The sequence below is a fragment of the Nothobranchius furzeri genome, chromosome 6 (assembly GCF_043380555.1).
Source record: "Nothobranchius furzeri strain GRZ-AD chromosome 6, NfurGRZ-RIMD1, whole genome shotgun sequence".
NCBI classification, from domain to species: Eukaryota; Metazoa; Chordata; class Actinopteri; order Cyprinodontiformes; family Nothobranchiidae; genus Nothobranchius; species Nothobranchius furzeri.
In genome coordinates, this window is record NC_091746.1 from 46,053,852 (window position 1) to 46,069,882 (window position 16,031).

General features: G+C 41.8%; 1 protein-coding gene across 1 annotated transcript; it reads left to right on the forward strand.

The window, feature by feature from the left end:
• Positions 1–371: 371 nt before the first annotated feature.
• On the forward strand, positions 372–9,224 carry dusp4 (dual specificity phosphatase 4). Its single transcript, XM_015976754.3, has 4 exons — positions 372–947; positions 2,280–2,407; positions 3,722–3,941; positions 6,471–9,224. Exons 1-4 carry the CDS (start codon positions 575–577, stop codon positions 6,857–6,859), a joined length of 1,110 nt encoding a protein of 369 aa, XP_015832240.1. The 5' UTR covers positions 372–574; the 3' UTR covers positions 6,860–9,224.
• The last annotated feature ends 6,807 nt before the right edge of the window (positions 9,225–16,031 follow it).

Consider the following 16,031-nt stretch of genomic DNA (forward strand, 5'->3'; position numbering starts at 1 on the left):
GTGAAATGCTCGTTAATATATTCAAAAAGCTTAAAGAACAAAGTGTTTTAAAATCAGGGTGATATTCAATGTTTGAACTGTTTTCTTCAGAGACAACAGGGTTTACATTTCCCATGAAAGTTTTTAAGACGATTAAAGGCTGATCAAGTTCCCCCACAAACAAAAGCTGGATCAGAAACAATTAAACTTCACTTTTCAAGCGGCTCCTCTCAGTTTCTCTGAAGTGGTTTTGTTGAATCGCCTCCACTTTCATTGATATCTATCTTTTTTGTGTATGAATGAACGGTAGAGGAGGAGAGGGCTCGGTGGAGCTGGGCCCTCTGTGATAGGTCGATGCTGGTTGACGTCACCTCCGCCGTGACGCGATGCACCCATTCATAAAAAACACACAGAAAAAAAAGAGTACTGAGGAAAGACGTACAGAGAGGAGATCGACAGGGAGGATAGAGGACCTAACGCAAGGAGCAGGGATGCGCGGATAAAGAAGTGAGGCGCGGAGGGGAATCCAGGATCCGAGATTAACCTCAACAAACACACACACTCACACACACACTCAGAGCTGGAGCGAGGAGCGATGGAAGAGCTGCGTGAGATGGACTGCACGATGCTGAAGCGGCTCCTGAAGGAGGACGGAGCTAATAAGTGCCTGCTGCTGGACTGCCGCTCCTTCCTCGCCTTCAGCGCGGGCCACATCCGTGGCGCCGTCAACGCCCGCTGCAACACCATCGTCCGGAGGCGGGCCAAGGGCTCCGCGCTCAGCCTGGACCAGGTCCTAGCCGGGGACGAGGAGGTCCGCCTCCGCCTGCGCTCTGGGATGTACTCCGCCGTGGTGCTGTACGACGAGCGGACACCGGACACGGACACCGTGAAGGAGGACAGCACCGTGAATGTGGTGCTCAACACGCTGTACAGGGACTCCCAGGGAACACGCACATACCTGCTCAAAGGTAAACATCTGGTTTCAGCTGGTCATCCCAGCTCAGCCCTTTCATCCAATTACTCAAAGAATTATATATCATTGTATGGAAGGAATGAAAGGTTAGGGTATAATTATAGGCAAAAGGATCGTTTAGAATAATGCTTCAATTAGTCAGAAATGGAGTAAGAATATCATTTTGTTTAGAATTAGAACATTTTAGTAAATTGCAATATATTTATTAAATTGATGCAATAATAAAATAGCTGATGATCATTTTTCATCAAGTAAACAAAATCTTAAAGAAGAATAAAGACGTCCTAGGGATTTCACACACACACACACACACACACACACACACACACACACACACACACACACACACACACACACACACACACACACACACACACACACACACACTCACACACACACACACACACACACACACACACACACACACACACATATATATATACATACATACATAGTGGTGCATGCCTCTTATATACACACTCTCACTCACAGCTACACACTCACACAGACCAATGACTGGGAGCTGAGTGAATGAGGTAATGCTGATGCGTAGAAGCCACATCAAAGCAAACGGACATACAGAAACAGCCAGGATTATTTCATAAGGAATCTGGTAAATCACCGATGGGAAGGTTGAAACTAGAGAAAGACAAAAAAAGATAAAACACCCCTGGTTTGTATTTAGGCAGCGAGGGATCTGGAAACCGAAGATGTTGCTCAGAGCAGTGGTGCATCCCTCCACCCTTTTGATGCAGAAACCCTAAAGCACAATAGTGTGTTTGGCTCGATGCAGCGATGTTATTGTGGTTTTGGTGGAAGTGGTGAGGCTGCAGGGGAACTTTTAAAAAAGGGGTTTTGAATCAAACAGGAAGAGGAGGTTTGTTTATGACAAATTAGAGATTTGCCTAAAAGTTGGCTGATCATCAGAACCGGTCATGACCAGTTCGTCCAACATTCAATAAGATTTATTGTTTGGGTGTGTTAACTCACTATCAAGATGCAATAAAAAAAAATCCAACATTGTTCCTTATCCCTAAACCCCAAAACATTTTAATTCATGTTCTATGGTAACTAGATAAAAAAATAATCTTACTAATTATAGCTAATTATAGCTCTTTGAAATAATAAGTTAAAATCAGAGTTGGTATCAGCCCTCCAAACCAGAATTGGTGCAAATAGAGAAAATCCTGCAGCAGATTATAACCAAAGGCTTAATTTTTCTACTTAAAATTTCAGTCACGATGTATTCTAACTACCCATACATCTTTATTCTTCTTGCAACACGCTGTCTGATATTTGTGGATGTTTTTGTTTGTTTTGCTTACAGGAGGTTACGACCGATTTTTCACTGAGTATCCAGAATTTTGCATAAAGACCAAATCCATCCCGTCCCTCAGCAGCCAGTCCAGCATGGACTCCTCCTGCTCATCGTGTGGAACGCCGCACAACGATCAGGTAAAAACCGACCTAGCTTACAAAACAAAACCGATGCCATTTATAACCTTTACACCATTATTAGAATTACTGGAATTTAACTTCTATTAACAGTCCACAAAAATAATATTTCTAATGTGTGTGACTCAAATGTATAAAGTTGCCAGCTGCTCCTCGAATCAGCTGATAAAATCTGACTTTATGAAGATTTAAATATAAAATTTCCATGTTTCATTAATTTCAACTGTTCATCATCACCAGCTCTCTTCTGCTGTTTGAGTGAATGTTCAGCGCTCGATCACTTCCTGTGACCTGGCTGGCCTTGTTCAGTCAGACAGTGATCTGTTGTTAGAGCCTGTGGGTTTTATGCAACGCTCACAGTCACATGTGATTCGGGCTTAATTCCCCTGGAATTCACGAGGGCAGAAGCAAAGACAACCCTGGCTCTGTGTGTGTGTGTGTTCTCCAAGAAAACTGCTTCTTTGTCTTTGTCAAGTGCATTCTCATTTAAAGAGACGCTTCAGCTTCCTGTGGCAGCGTGAGCGTGATGGGCCGACTCCCCCGCCCTCATCGCTCCACACCTCTTTGTAGAATCGATCATTTCCTGACTCCATGTCCGTACTAAGTTCGTCAGCAGCAGCAGTGACATAAACAGACACAGCTTTCTGTCAATAAGTCACCCTGCTAGTATAAACCTCCTCTGGCCAGCTGACCTCTCACAATCATTAAAAGAACAATTCTTCCTGTCGTAGTTTTAATGTTTGGAGTTCAAACTACAGATTCTGGTTTTGGAGGCCCGATACCAGCTGATTCTGATTCACGTCAAAGAACCATAAACGACATTAAATTTATTTATTATGATTCTGGAGATAAAAAATGATCATGCTAGTGTTTTAGCTGCTATTTATAATCAAGCTAAAATCACTTAAAATAAAAGCTTTTTGTTTTAATTTGTTCTCAGTGAAAACAGAGTCAGGGAAGAATGTTTCAACCCAAACCGGAGAAAATTCTGGGTGTTTTTTATGTTCTTGCAGATACTTCCTAAGATGTTTCATAAATATTCATCCCTCAGAGTTGCTGCTGCATGCTTGTTTACTGCACAGCGGCCCTTTTTGTTAGCAGCTGCTAACACGTGTTGCTGGGTTGAGGAAATCCTGCCATGCAGCATGCTCTACTTAAGGAGTGAAGACGTGCAGGTTTATCATATGAATGGTTTGGTTTGAGGCAGAAAAGCTTCAGCGATGTGAGATCCAGTCTTCTGGCTCAGTGCATGCTCCTTTCTGAGTAGATAAAAACAGATGTGTAAAAATGAATTTTGACATCTTTTTTGTCTAGGGCGGCCCCGTCGAGATCCTCCCATTCCTCTACCTCGGCAGCGCCCTTCACGCCTCAAAGAAGGAGGTTTTAGACGCCATCGGAATCTCCGCCTTGTTGAATGTGTCGGCCGACTGCCCCAACCACTTTGAGGGAGCGTACCAGTACAAGTGTATCCCAGTAGAGGACAACCACAAAGAAGACATTAGCTGCTGGTTTCTGGAGGCCATTGAGTTCATAGGTCAGTCATTTACATGACGTGTTTTGTGTGGGGGGGTTCCTTCTTGGATTCTCCTCTTCGGGGGATCAGTTTGTTTACATTTTTGTTCTGGTAAAAGACCTCATTACTGGAGTACTTCCCCTAAAGAGCATCTGCTGATCCTGCCACAAATTCACGAGCACATAAAAAGACATTAGTCTGCATGATGATGAGTTCAGTGCAACATGGGTGTATTAGGAAGTGGAGTGTGCTTTTGCTTTGCATATCCGCTGTGAGGCCGTGTGTGTGTGTGTGTGTGTGTGTGTGTGTGTGTGTGTGTGTGTGTGTGTGTGTGTAGGTGTAGGTGCTGGTATGCGTCATACTTAGCTACTGTGGGACCAGAGTCTGACTCATCCGCTGTTACTGGGTGAACAGACGCCGCTGTGGAGACACCTGAAGTCTGTCTGTGTGAGAGTGTGTGTTCAACATAATGATCCGGATTAAGACGGCACCAACAAAAGGAAGTGATTCACTAACAAATGATGGATGGGAGGAATATTTTTGGAGTAATGTTTACATAAACACCTTTCACTATTCTTAGACTGTGTGTTATTCTTGCTCCTAAAATAATTTTGATTAAATTTCGAGGCGTATCAAGTTGGAATCTTCTGGTCTGGAGCCATCACATATTTACTGTGAGGTTAAGATTTTCTGTAAATCTATTTCTTACCTAAGCCCTGATGATAAGCAACAGCATGCATTCTTAAAGTAGCAAAACCCTAAATAAGTCAGAAGAGGAAGTGTGAAAAAGATGCAAATGACACCACATTTGCACTTGTGTGCTCTAGTTACTGTAAATGTGACTTGCTGCTTTCTCACTTTGAGGTTAGCTGTGGGTTGGAAGCTGCAGGGAGGCACAGAGGCGTGTGGGAGAGGAAATGGAGGTTTGAGAGGAGGCGCCGCCGTACATCTGGTGTGTTAAAGACACTCGCGGGGTGTGAACAGATCTAGACAAACGGGGACAGTTTGTTCAAGTGGAAAAATGTGCATTTATAATTGCATTAGTTTGTAATAGAAAAATTATTTGGGGATACAAAATTGATGAAGCTATTATCAGAATGTTTACTATTTCTATGAAATACCAGCAGTCAGACATGTCGGCTGTTTTTGTGGATATTTGATAAGAAAGGTATTCAAATCAGATGAATACGTTGGTTCATGGCAGAGACACACTGTCCCTTTAGAGTAGAAGCAGCTTCATAATAAAAAATACAAACAAATAACCCTGACTATCCCTAAAACCAGAGTTGCCATAGAGCCAAATGAGCACTGATTAGTTTGCATTATTGTTCAATTGTAAGCTAAACAGCAATAAATTATATACCCATTATTTGAGTCCTAATTCATAATGCAACATTAATATAGGCCTGCCAACAGAATGCTAACAAGCTAACTTTAAACCCCAGCTAATCTACTCAGTCATGAGAATAATTAGTTAATAATATAATAAATAAAATAGACTATAGGAAGCATTTCACGTCACTTTTGAATAAAATTCTCAGTGACCCCTTCAGATGCCTCAAATGAAGAATAGAATATCAGAGTCAGGTATATTCAGATAATTAAAAGTCTAAACTTACCATAAAACAGTGAGCATGCTCCAGTGTGAGTGTCGTACAGCTTCCAGTTCATTCAACATGTTTGCATCTCTGTCAGAAACGTACCTTTTGAGAGAGATGTTGTCTTGCACATTTGTTGAACATTATCAAAATTCCCAATAACTCAAGCGAGAAGGTTAAAGGACTCATTATGTGCCATCATCCAGGTCACTACTGTCTCTATAAACACTCCAGATGTGGAAAAGATAACGCCCATAAGTTTTCTGTCAATGTTTGTCTTCAGCAATTATTATTAATAATAATAATAATAATAAGTGTGTGAATGTGTAAATGCATGAATAATGGAAAGTGTTTCGAGTGCCTTGAAAAATGCAATATAAATCTAATCCATTATTATTATTAGCAATTATTTTCTTATAAAACAAGCTGCTTTCAAATGTATTAATTAAACGAGCGAACCACATTTTTGCAGTGACAGAGCACTGAAACGGCTCATTTTGGAAGGTACTGAAAATGTCAGGAATAAAACTGCTCAAATCACTTATTGTGAGAGGGCTTTTATGCAAACAACTCCATCAAAATGGTTTTTAATGACCAATGAACTATTTTTACTTAAGAAAAAACTTCACAATATCCTTTAAAAGTCCTTGGAAATGTTTTGGAACTCGCCTGTGAACACAGCTTGGAGTTTGTTGCCATGTGATGCTTCTGGTAAATGTTTAAAGCCACCTGTGGCTGGAGAGAGGCACAGTGAGAGAACTTTAACATGCCAGGAAACATCTTTGGTATGTTCTTACTGTGTCTAGTTTCTAATTCCATTTTTGGTTCTTTTTTCAAACACCTGTGTTTGAAAAAAGAACCAAAAATGGACTGTCAGGAATATTCACAGATCCTATCATCTGTTGTTAGTGATAGAGAAAACATCTGACCTCTGACTTCTCTATTTTCACAGATTCAATACGGGACTCCAGTGGACGAGTGCTGGTCCACTGTCAAGCAGGCATCTCCCGCTCGGCCACCATCTGCCTGGCCTACCTGATGAAGAGGAAGCGAGTACGTTTGGACGAAGCATTCGAGTTTGTGCGTCGGCGCCGCAGCATCATCTCCCCCAACTTCAGTTTCATGGGACAGCTGCTGCAGTTTGAGTCGCAGGTCCTCGCCACCTCCTGCGCAGCTGAGGCGGCGGCCACGGCAAGCCCGCTGCTCGGACCCAAGTCCACGACAGCCACCGCCTCAGTGACAGCCCCGCCCAACTCTCCGTTCATTTTCAACTTCCCAGTCTCTGTGGTGAACCCGGTCTACCTACATCACAGCCCCCTCACGACCTCGCCCGGCTGCTGATGCACGGCCCTTCCCCTGACACTAAGTGAGCACAGACTGGGCGTCCATTGACCAGAGGAGAATCCAGTCTCACTGACCACAAGCTTCCACGGCAGGGAGTTGAGGAGCGTCACGGTGCCTGATTCAAAACACAGTGAAAAAACCTTTTTTTGTTGTTTCTTTTTCTCTGAACTTTACAAACCAGCCAACGGTCTGCTCATCTTCACAAGACGTTACTCCAGATGACCAAAAATTAGATTTCCACTCTTGTTTTTGTGACAAAGTTCACTCAGAGTGTTGGACTGGTTCACCTTCTTCCGATGTACACACACGCTTACACAAACGGTCTAGCACAGAGAGGCCTGAGCAGCACACACACCCACAACTACTGACTGAATAAGCTCAGTATGAAGATAGCTTGTTGCTATGGAGACGAGGTCTTTAGGAGAGGAGATGGACACAGGAAGGAAGGAGGAATTTCAAGCACCCGCTCTTTCCTCTTTGGGTGTCCCTCCTGCTGCCCGACAAAAGGAACGGATGAAAAAAAAAGAGAGGAGGGGAGTTGGTGACAGAAAGCAGGAGCCTCTTCAGTGACAGGTGTTCTGTTGGGGATCCGACCGGAGCTTCCTGTCCTTCAGACGTCCTCTTCCTCCCCCCTCGCCTCACCCTCCTCCCCTCTCATCTCCTTTTCATTCTTTTATACTTCCTCCCTCCTCTTCATCCTCTCATCTGAAGCCCGCCTGCACCCTCTTCTCAGCTCTTAGTCTGAAATAAATAAAATATGATGCCAAAAAAAGGCAGGGGTCCTTGTAAATGGACCGGGAAAACCCTGACCGGATGTGGGAAGCCCAGAAAATGTATTTTCTTTTTCTTCATTTTTAGATGAAAGGGCTGAAAATTTGGGGAATTAAGTGGTAATTTAAAAACAATATACATCTGTATATTATTATTAATAAGATGCATGCCGAAGATTTAAGACGTTTTTTGGCAAAGATTCTCTTTTTGGGTCAAACTTACGAGTGCTGGAAGACTTAAAGGACCATGCTGGTGTATTTTTTTTCTATCCTTTATCCACTATAAATTTCCTAAACTGTTGATCATTTTCCAAAAACTAACTTTTAAGATGTGAATTTCCATTTGTTTGTTTTCTGAATTAAACTCCACATTTGGCTCCTCTTTGGTGCCTTGAAAAATGTTTAGCTATGGAAAAAATGTACATCGTCGTTGGATGGTCCTTTAAGATGTTTGTGCCTTGTTCATAAAGGTATCCTCTTGACTTTGGCATTCCAGATAAAGTGGTGTTTTGTTCATTTCTCTTGCGTCCATATCTGCAGGATTTCTGAATGTTGGTCAGACCCCTAAAAACAGATCGGATGGATTTTTAAAGACAAGAAAATCTTAATTTTTTAAAAAAAATTTTAATATATAATTTCCCTGACACACTCTTTTAGGAACAATATAAATCTACTGTGAAAGAGTAGAGAATCGACCAGATATCAGATAGATCAGCGTAATCTGTGCTCTAAAAGTTAAAAACATCCCATCCTGGTCTGTAAATACCAAGCAACAATAAAATAGGTTAAAAACAAAAAGTCATTTCACAGTTCAGATCTTCCATGCAGAAGTTTTAATTTATTTTCTATTTAATCATAAAATATTGTATTTTGTTAATTATAGTCCTTAGATACCTCTGAATCTGACACAATCATAACTCAAATCAGAAATCGGCCCCGAGAACCAGAATCGGTGCAAAAACAAAAGCACAGGAAAAGCAGCCGATTTTCTGCTCGTCACCATTCATGACATCACTATCTGAAACATTACTAGTGTTAATTCAGGCTAAGCTGTGCACTGTGCTGGACCAACAAAACGCAAAAAACAAGCATACAACAGTCCTGACGTACAGGAACAACACACACACACACACACGCTCGAGGTCTCAACTAAACTCTGTTCTCAAGAACTGTCGGCACCAATCTCTGTAGCACTTTGAAGTGATGCAATACTGTATTTGTAGTTCATGGTTGATTTGCACATCGTGGTGATGGCCGACTGACTTGAGTTTGTTGAAGTGTTCAGAGAAACGAGACCCAATCGGTGAAAAATGCAATACTTTGTACACATGTATGTGTGTGTGCTTGAGTGTGTGTTGTACCCACCTGTTTATCTGCCTCTCTGTGTTAGTCTGTCTCACCCGGTTCTGTCTCTCTGTTCACCCAACGTGGCAATATAACGTCCACAAATGACCCCCCCCCCCCCCCCACACACACACACACACACACACACACACACACACACACACACACACTTTTATTGTCTACTGAATGATCTGTACATTTATTTATTACTGAAGATTTACCGTTGAATAAACATTATTCTTAAGTAATCTGTGTGTGTACTTTTTTTAACGCTTATACATACAGTGGATACGGAAAGTGTTCAGTTCAATTTTCCACTCTTTGTTATGTTGCAGCCATTTGTTAAAATCAAATAAATTCATTTATTTCCTCAGAATATTTCTTCATATTTCTTCAGAATTTACTTTTGTTTAGTTGGTTTCTCATGTAAGTAAAAGTCAGTGCTTGTTTTAGTAGGATATAGTGGTTAAACAACTCCCAGTTAAAAGTATTAAACTAGCAGGTTTTTACTTAAAAGCCAGCTTCTAGTCAAACACAATAAAACATAGTTTGTTGTATTGTGTCATATTTGTATTGAGTTGTACAGTGAGGAACAAAAGTTTTCAAACAATTTAGCAAGTTATCCCCCTTAGAAATCATGGAGGGGTCTGAAATGAACATTGTAGGTGCATTCCCACCGTTAGACAGCCTTTTAAATAAAAATCAGGAAATCACATTGCAGGATTTTTAACGAGTGTATTTTAATTGCAATGCTCTGATACACATACGTAATCTTCGTCAGTTGTTATGGTCAAACGTGGATGAAACACCAGTAGGCAAGAGTTGCTTTATTAGAACTAGCTTCAGCATCAGGAAACCATTTCCATCTCATCCCCTCCACCTTTCCTTCTCTTACAGACTGAACTCCTATCCTAGGCTCCCCCCTAGTGGTGGACACAACACAGCAAGCCTACAACAGATCATATTTACATGTTCAGTCAGCATGGAAAACTGCTTATAATCAAAACATGTTTTTTCAATGTTCCACACCTTTAACGGACCAAACATCCCAGAATAGATAAAAGCCAACAAAGGGAAATGCTGAATTTAACCCAGTGGGGTCCCTGCGCTCTGGGGCAGCTCCTGAATCTCTGAGACTTGGAGCACCCTCCTTCTCCTGCACATCTTTGGGGGGCAGATCTGTGACCCCTCACACTCTCTATTGGGCGCTCATAGAGAAACCGTACATATACAAGTGTGTGTACACACAGGTGCTCTCATGGTGCTCTCATAAGTATTCTCCATGTTTGGTCGAAATTACAAACATTCAAAAAACAATAACAATAAAGTTTTAAGTACCAGGCTTGACATTAAAAGCAGAAGCTTTGATGCTCCACCTGAAAGTAAATCTGTAAGGCTTGTCACCAGCATTCAGACATTAATTTTGTTTGCTTCACAGCCAGACAAGACATGGTAAAAAAAATAAAAACAACAAAAAAAAAAAAAAAGAAAAGAAAAATAATTTAACCCACTGGTGACATTTACAAAGCTGATTCACCCCAAAAAAAAAAAAAAAAAAAAAAACATCCACCAGCTGATAAGATGCAGCACCTATGGTGCTTTGAGTGCAAGGTGGAATCTATTTACCTGAAGAGCTTAGTAAACAGTCGTGGCAGAGCTACAGCCAGCAATCGGAGCTCACACAGGTGTCACGTGCTGCTCCCTAGCCCTGGTTGTCTCGACTCCCCAAGGTGTTAGTGTTTAATTAGTTGCACCTGCCTCACCTGCTCCTAGTGTATTTAAACCCTGCCAGTCCTGTGTCTTGGTTTGTCTGTTGTCCTTTGTCTTATGTCTTATGAAACAGGCACATCTGAGCTTTTTTCCCAGAGAAAGGCTTGCAAGGCATTCATTCCTAGTAGACTGTAAATGCAGTGGCGGCTGGTGAAAAATATTTTTGGTGGGGCTGTGCTATTTTTTATTTTTAAACAAACTTGTGCTTTCTGCACAACTTCACTATTTCCTGAATTAAGCACAGCTCTTTTATTTCCTGTCTTACATCATTGGACAAACTGATTAATCCAGGTGTGTCTGACTATTGGCACACTGCCTTGCAGACCAAGGTTGAAAAATACTGCATTAAATTGCACATAAAATAACATGACCATAAATGGTAAATAGGCAATGCAAGAGGCAAGTAACAAAAACATTTTGTTTAATTTCAACATTTGAGTGAACACGAAAAATTATGAGCAGGTCACTGTTACAGTAATGGTAGTAAACACTACTTAGACAAAATGCCAGAAATTTACACTGTTAAATATTTCTGGAGTGTTGTGCCAAGGTCAACTTTATACAAAGATCAAGTGGATGCATTTGTGTGTGTGTGTGATACCTCATTTGTACAGAAATTTTGCCCTTCTGTCCTTCTGAGTGGCAAAGCTCTCGATTAGCTTTTTATTGAAGTCAGGAATGTTTGTGACAAGCTTTTTTTCCATGGAGAGCATGGCAAGAGCATTCAGCCCATCTTGTGTCATGGTGTTCCTCAAGGAAAGTCTTAATCCTCTTTAAAGTAGATAAATAAAAAAACAACAGATAAGTACATAGGAAACACTTTCATAGGAAATAATGTCATCAGTATCCTCTTACAAATGTCATATTTCCCAGTTTTTGGGACAATAAAACATTTCTGATTCTCAATCAGATGTTTTTACATTTGAGGTAAAAACATCTAATTGAGAATCAGAAATGTTTTATTGTCCCAAAAGCTGGGAAATTTGTTTGCTGCAGCAGAAGTGTAACAAGTAAAATGGAATCAGATTGATGTATGTACAAATTTACATGAAATACACTTTTACGTGATTAAATATGTATAATAGGTATGTGTGTTGAAATTAGTTTTTACAGTTATTGCACATTAAACAATGTACATGTTATTAAACAAATGTCCCGGTTTGTGGGACAACCAAGGATTTCTGATTCTGATTGTCTTGTTTACAGAAATGTAATGTACAGCTCACCTCTGCACCCAGCTGCTGTTCTCCCTGTCCAAACGTCCTCCGTTTCTTTGTTGGCTGCTGCACTGATGCGCTGCATTCCTCAGTCAGAGAATGAATGAGTCCCCAATGAGACACAAGTTCCACATCCACCTTCTGTGGATCCCAGCCGTTTTGAATAACAAACACAGAAAGCAAAATAACGCATTAGCGTGATTGCATCCAGCTAGCCACTGCTTCCTGGTGTACCAATTTTGGGAGAAGCGTCGTGTGTACAGTTTACCCTTCTCCTTGTCCTGCTGGCTTATCTTTACGTCGGGCTGATCTGGTCCAAGCTCTTTGACATTAAGTTTTTCCACCATAGTTCTCCTCTCGAACGGATACTGGAGAAGAGACCGAACTGAATTCAGTGGCTGCTGAGATCCGGTATCCATGTTGTAGGCGCACTGGCGTCCATGTCTACGTCTGCGTCATGACCGTCACGAGTCACGACCAAAAACGTGCTGGAGTCGAGACTCTCCGAGTTCTATCGAACACCAACGAAAGCCTTGGCGGTAGCTCTATCGCCCATCATGCTTCTGAAACGTTCTGAAACAACGTCGACGCTGATTGGATAAATTCCCATTCCTACCCTTTGATTTTCTTGTCAGCAATTGGACAACTGGTCCCGTCTTGTTTGGGCAATTGAAAAACAGCTCACAGCCTCCACCGCTCGGCAGAGACCGGCAGAGATCGGCAGAGACCAATATAATAATAATAATAATACATTTTATTTCAACAGCGCCTTTCTGAACACTCAAGGACACTTTACAGAGATAAAATACACAACAATAAAAGATAAAACAGCATAAAACAAACAGACGGATTGGAGCAACGAGATTAATTATTGGAATGCTAGACGGAACAGGTGAGTTTTGAGTCTGGTTTTAAAGAGAGTGAGGGAATCAATGTTACGGAGGTCAGGAGGAAGTGAGTTCCAGAGCTGGGGAGCAGAGCGGCTGAAGGCCCTGCTCCCCACAGTGACCAGATGGAAAGGTGGGACTGAGAGGTGGATGGAGGAGGAGGACCTGAGGGAACGGGTGGAGGTTGAAGGATGAAGGAGGTCTGAGAGGTACGGTGGAGCTAGGTTATGGATGGCTTTGAATGTATATAGACGAATTTTGAATTGAATTCTGGAAGTGACAGGGAGCCAGTGGAGCTGCTGAAGAACAGGGGTGATGTGGTGGAAGGAGGGAGTTCTGGAAATGATGCGGGCTGCCGAGTTCTGGAGAAGTTGGAGTTTATGGAGGGATTTGTGAGGAAGACCGAAGAGAAGAGTGTTGCAGTAGTCAATACGGGAAGTGATGAGGCTGTGGACAAGAATGGCGACCGAGTGAGTAGTGAGGGAGGGGTGTAGGCGGTTAATGTTATGTAGATGGAAGTAGGCAGACCGGGTAATATTGTTTATGTGGGACTGGAAGGATAGTGAGGAGTCGAGGATGACACCCAGACTCTTGACCTGAGGGGAGGGGGAAACTAAGGAGTTGTCGACGGGAAGTGTAAAGCTGTGGATTTTGGATAGTAAAGATTTAGTGCCGACAAGTAACATTTCTGTTTTATCACTGTTGAGTTTGAGAAAGTTTGATGTGAACCAGGCTTTGATTTCAGATAAGCAATTGGTGAGGGAGGAAGGAGGAAGTGAAGAGGAGGGTTTGGAGGATACATAGAGCTGGGTGTCATCCGCGTACCAATGAAAATGGATGTCAAATTTACGGAAAATATTTCCCAGGGGAAGAAGGTAAGTGATGAAAAGGAGTGGACCGAGAACAGAGCCTTGGGGGACGCCAGTAGTGACAGGGAAGGGAAGGGAAGTGAATGATTTTAGTTGAATAAACTGAGTACGGCCAGAGAGATATGAACGGAACCAATCAAGCGGGGTATGAGAAATGCCAAGGGAAGACAATCTATGGAGGAGGATGGTGTGAGAGATGGTATCGAAGGCTGAACTCAAGTCGAGGAGGATGAGAATGGAGAGCAGTCCAGTATCGGCAGCAGTGAGGAGGTCATTAGTGATTTTTATGAGTGCAGTTTCTGTACTGTGGCCAGGACGAAAGCCAGACTGGAAGGGCTCATAGAGGCTATTGAGCGTGAGATGAGCATAGAGTTGAGCAGAGATTATTTTTTCAAGGATTTTTGAAAGAAAGGGAAGATTTGAAATGGGACGAAAATTATTGAAATTATTGGGATCGGTGCCGGGTTTCTTTAATATTGGAGTAATAGATGCAGTTTTGAAAAGTGAGGGAACAATACCGGTAGAGAGGGAGGAGAGGATTATGGCGGTTATGAGAGGGAGAAGGGAGGTGAGACATGTTTTAACCAAAACTGTAGGGAGGGGGTCGAGAGAGCAGGTGGTGGGCTTGGATTTACAGATAAGATCAGATATTTCAGATGAGGTGGGAAGAAGAAAGAAACAAAATGACTGGCCGGGTGAAAAAATCTCAGGGGGAGGGGAAGAACTTGGAATTAATTGCTGGTGTATGGAAGCAATTTTCTGAATAAAGAAGGTTAATAAAGAGTTACATGAGTCAGCAGAATACAGGTGGGGGGGGGGGGGGGGGGGGTAGAGTCCGGGGGATGAAAAATATTGCGCATTATTGAGAACAGAGTCCTAGAGTTACCTTCATTGGAGGAAACCAATCCAGAGTAGAAAGCAGATTTTGTATGTTTAATTGAGTCCAAGTATTGAAGCAGATGAGTTTTGTGCATTTCTTTGTGTACTGCAAGACCAGTTCGTCGGCAGAGACCAATATAGATATATATATATGATTTATTTTTGTTACAAAACACACAATTAACTTAGAATATGTGATTATTGTTAATTTTATTTATTTTTTAAAATAAAAATTAAAAACACAGGGGAAACTGGGAGGGCGGCGCCCTATCGCCCTCTACTGGCCAGCCGCCACTGTGTAAATGCATTGATTAAACGAGTGAACTACACCTTTAATAGTGTTTTTTGGATGTTAGGGGAAATTCCTACAATTGCTTGAAAGGGTGCTGGAGTTTCACTTTAGGGATGCCTCAGATGATGGAGGCCACTGCGCTCATCTGGGACCTTCAGAGCAGCAGAAATATTTCTACTTGAGTGTGACTGAATGTGCTGTGTTGTGAATACATAGGTACATGTGATTAGTTTTTTTTTCCTTTAACCAAAATATGGGGGTGGGGGGGCATTCCTTTCACATTGTTAATATGGAGCCAGTTGAGGTGGCCGAGCATCTGGTTAGGATACCTTCTGCCTCCCTCATGAGGTTTTCTGGACACATCCAAGACCCAGGGCATGCAGATGAGACTGTGGGTGTTTCTCTATGCCAAGGAACCCTGCCTTGATGTCATGGTCATGCCACGGTTGCCTAGGAGATACGTCATCAGGAACCAATATCTCTTGGCTGGCCAGGGAATGCCTTAGGATTCCCCAGAGGAGGTGGCCCAAGCAGCTGGGGAGAGGGAAGTCTGGGCCTCCATGCTTAGGCTGCTGCCCCCGTGACCCGACTCCGGATTAACAGAGAAAAATGAATGGTTGTATGAATGCCAAAATGGTGTGTTGCATTTGGGGAAAAAATAAATTTAATCTATCTCAGGAATAAGGATATGACATGACAAAATGTGGGAAAAGTGATGTGCTGTACACTCAAAAATTGAATTGGTAGAACTTTTGCAAAATAGTGGGCTCCTTTCGACTGTTTTACTCACAGTAAATCATCATAAAAACATATTTGTAAACGTTTTTTGTAATTTCATGTAAAACTGATGCAATAATCATATAAAGCACACACTGGGCCTAGAAAGTTCCACAGAATTTTATTTTAAAACTTTGAATTAACATTAAATTGACTTTGATTGACAGGATTTCAATGTGGAAAATATGAACCTTGATTTATTTGTTTTTAATGGTTTCCATTTTAACCATAACCATGAAATGAACATTATCAACATGTTTAGTTTCATTTAACAACTTTTCTGGTCAGTAAAAACAAAAACAAGGTGAGTTTAGATTGTTTTTATTAATGATTTTCTTCTGTACAGGAGTTTCTGTTCCATGTT

Bases quoted from the DNA above. Each gene is read 5' to 3' on its own strand.
- dusp4 (XM_015976754.3), top strand. From the start codon at position 575: ATGGAAGAGCTGCGTGAGATGGACTGCACGATGCTGAAGCGGCTCCTG. The intron at 948-2,279 runs GTAAACATCTGG...TTTTGCTTACAG, and splicing joins ACGCACATACCTGCTCAAAG to GAGGTTACGACCGATTTTTC. The intron at 2,408-3,721 runs GTAAAAACCGAC...TTTTTTGTCTAG, and splicing joins GAACGCCGCACAACGATCAG to GGCGGCCCCGTCGAGATCCT.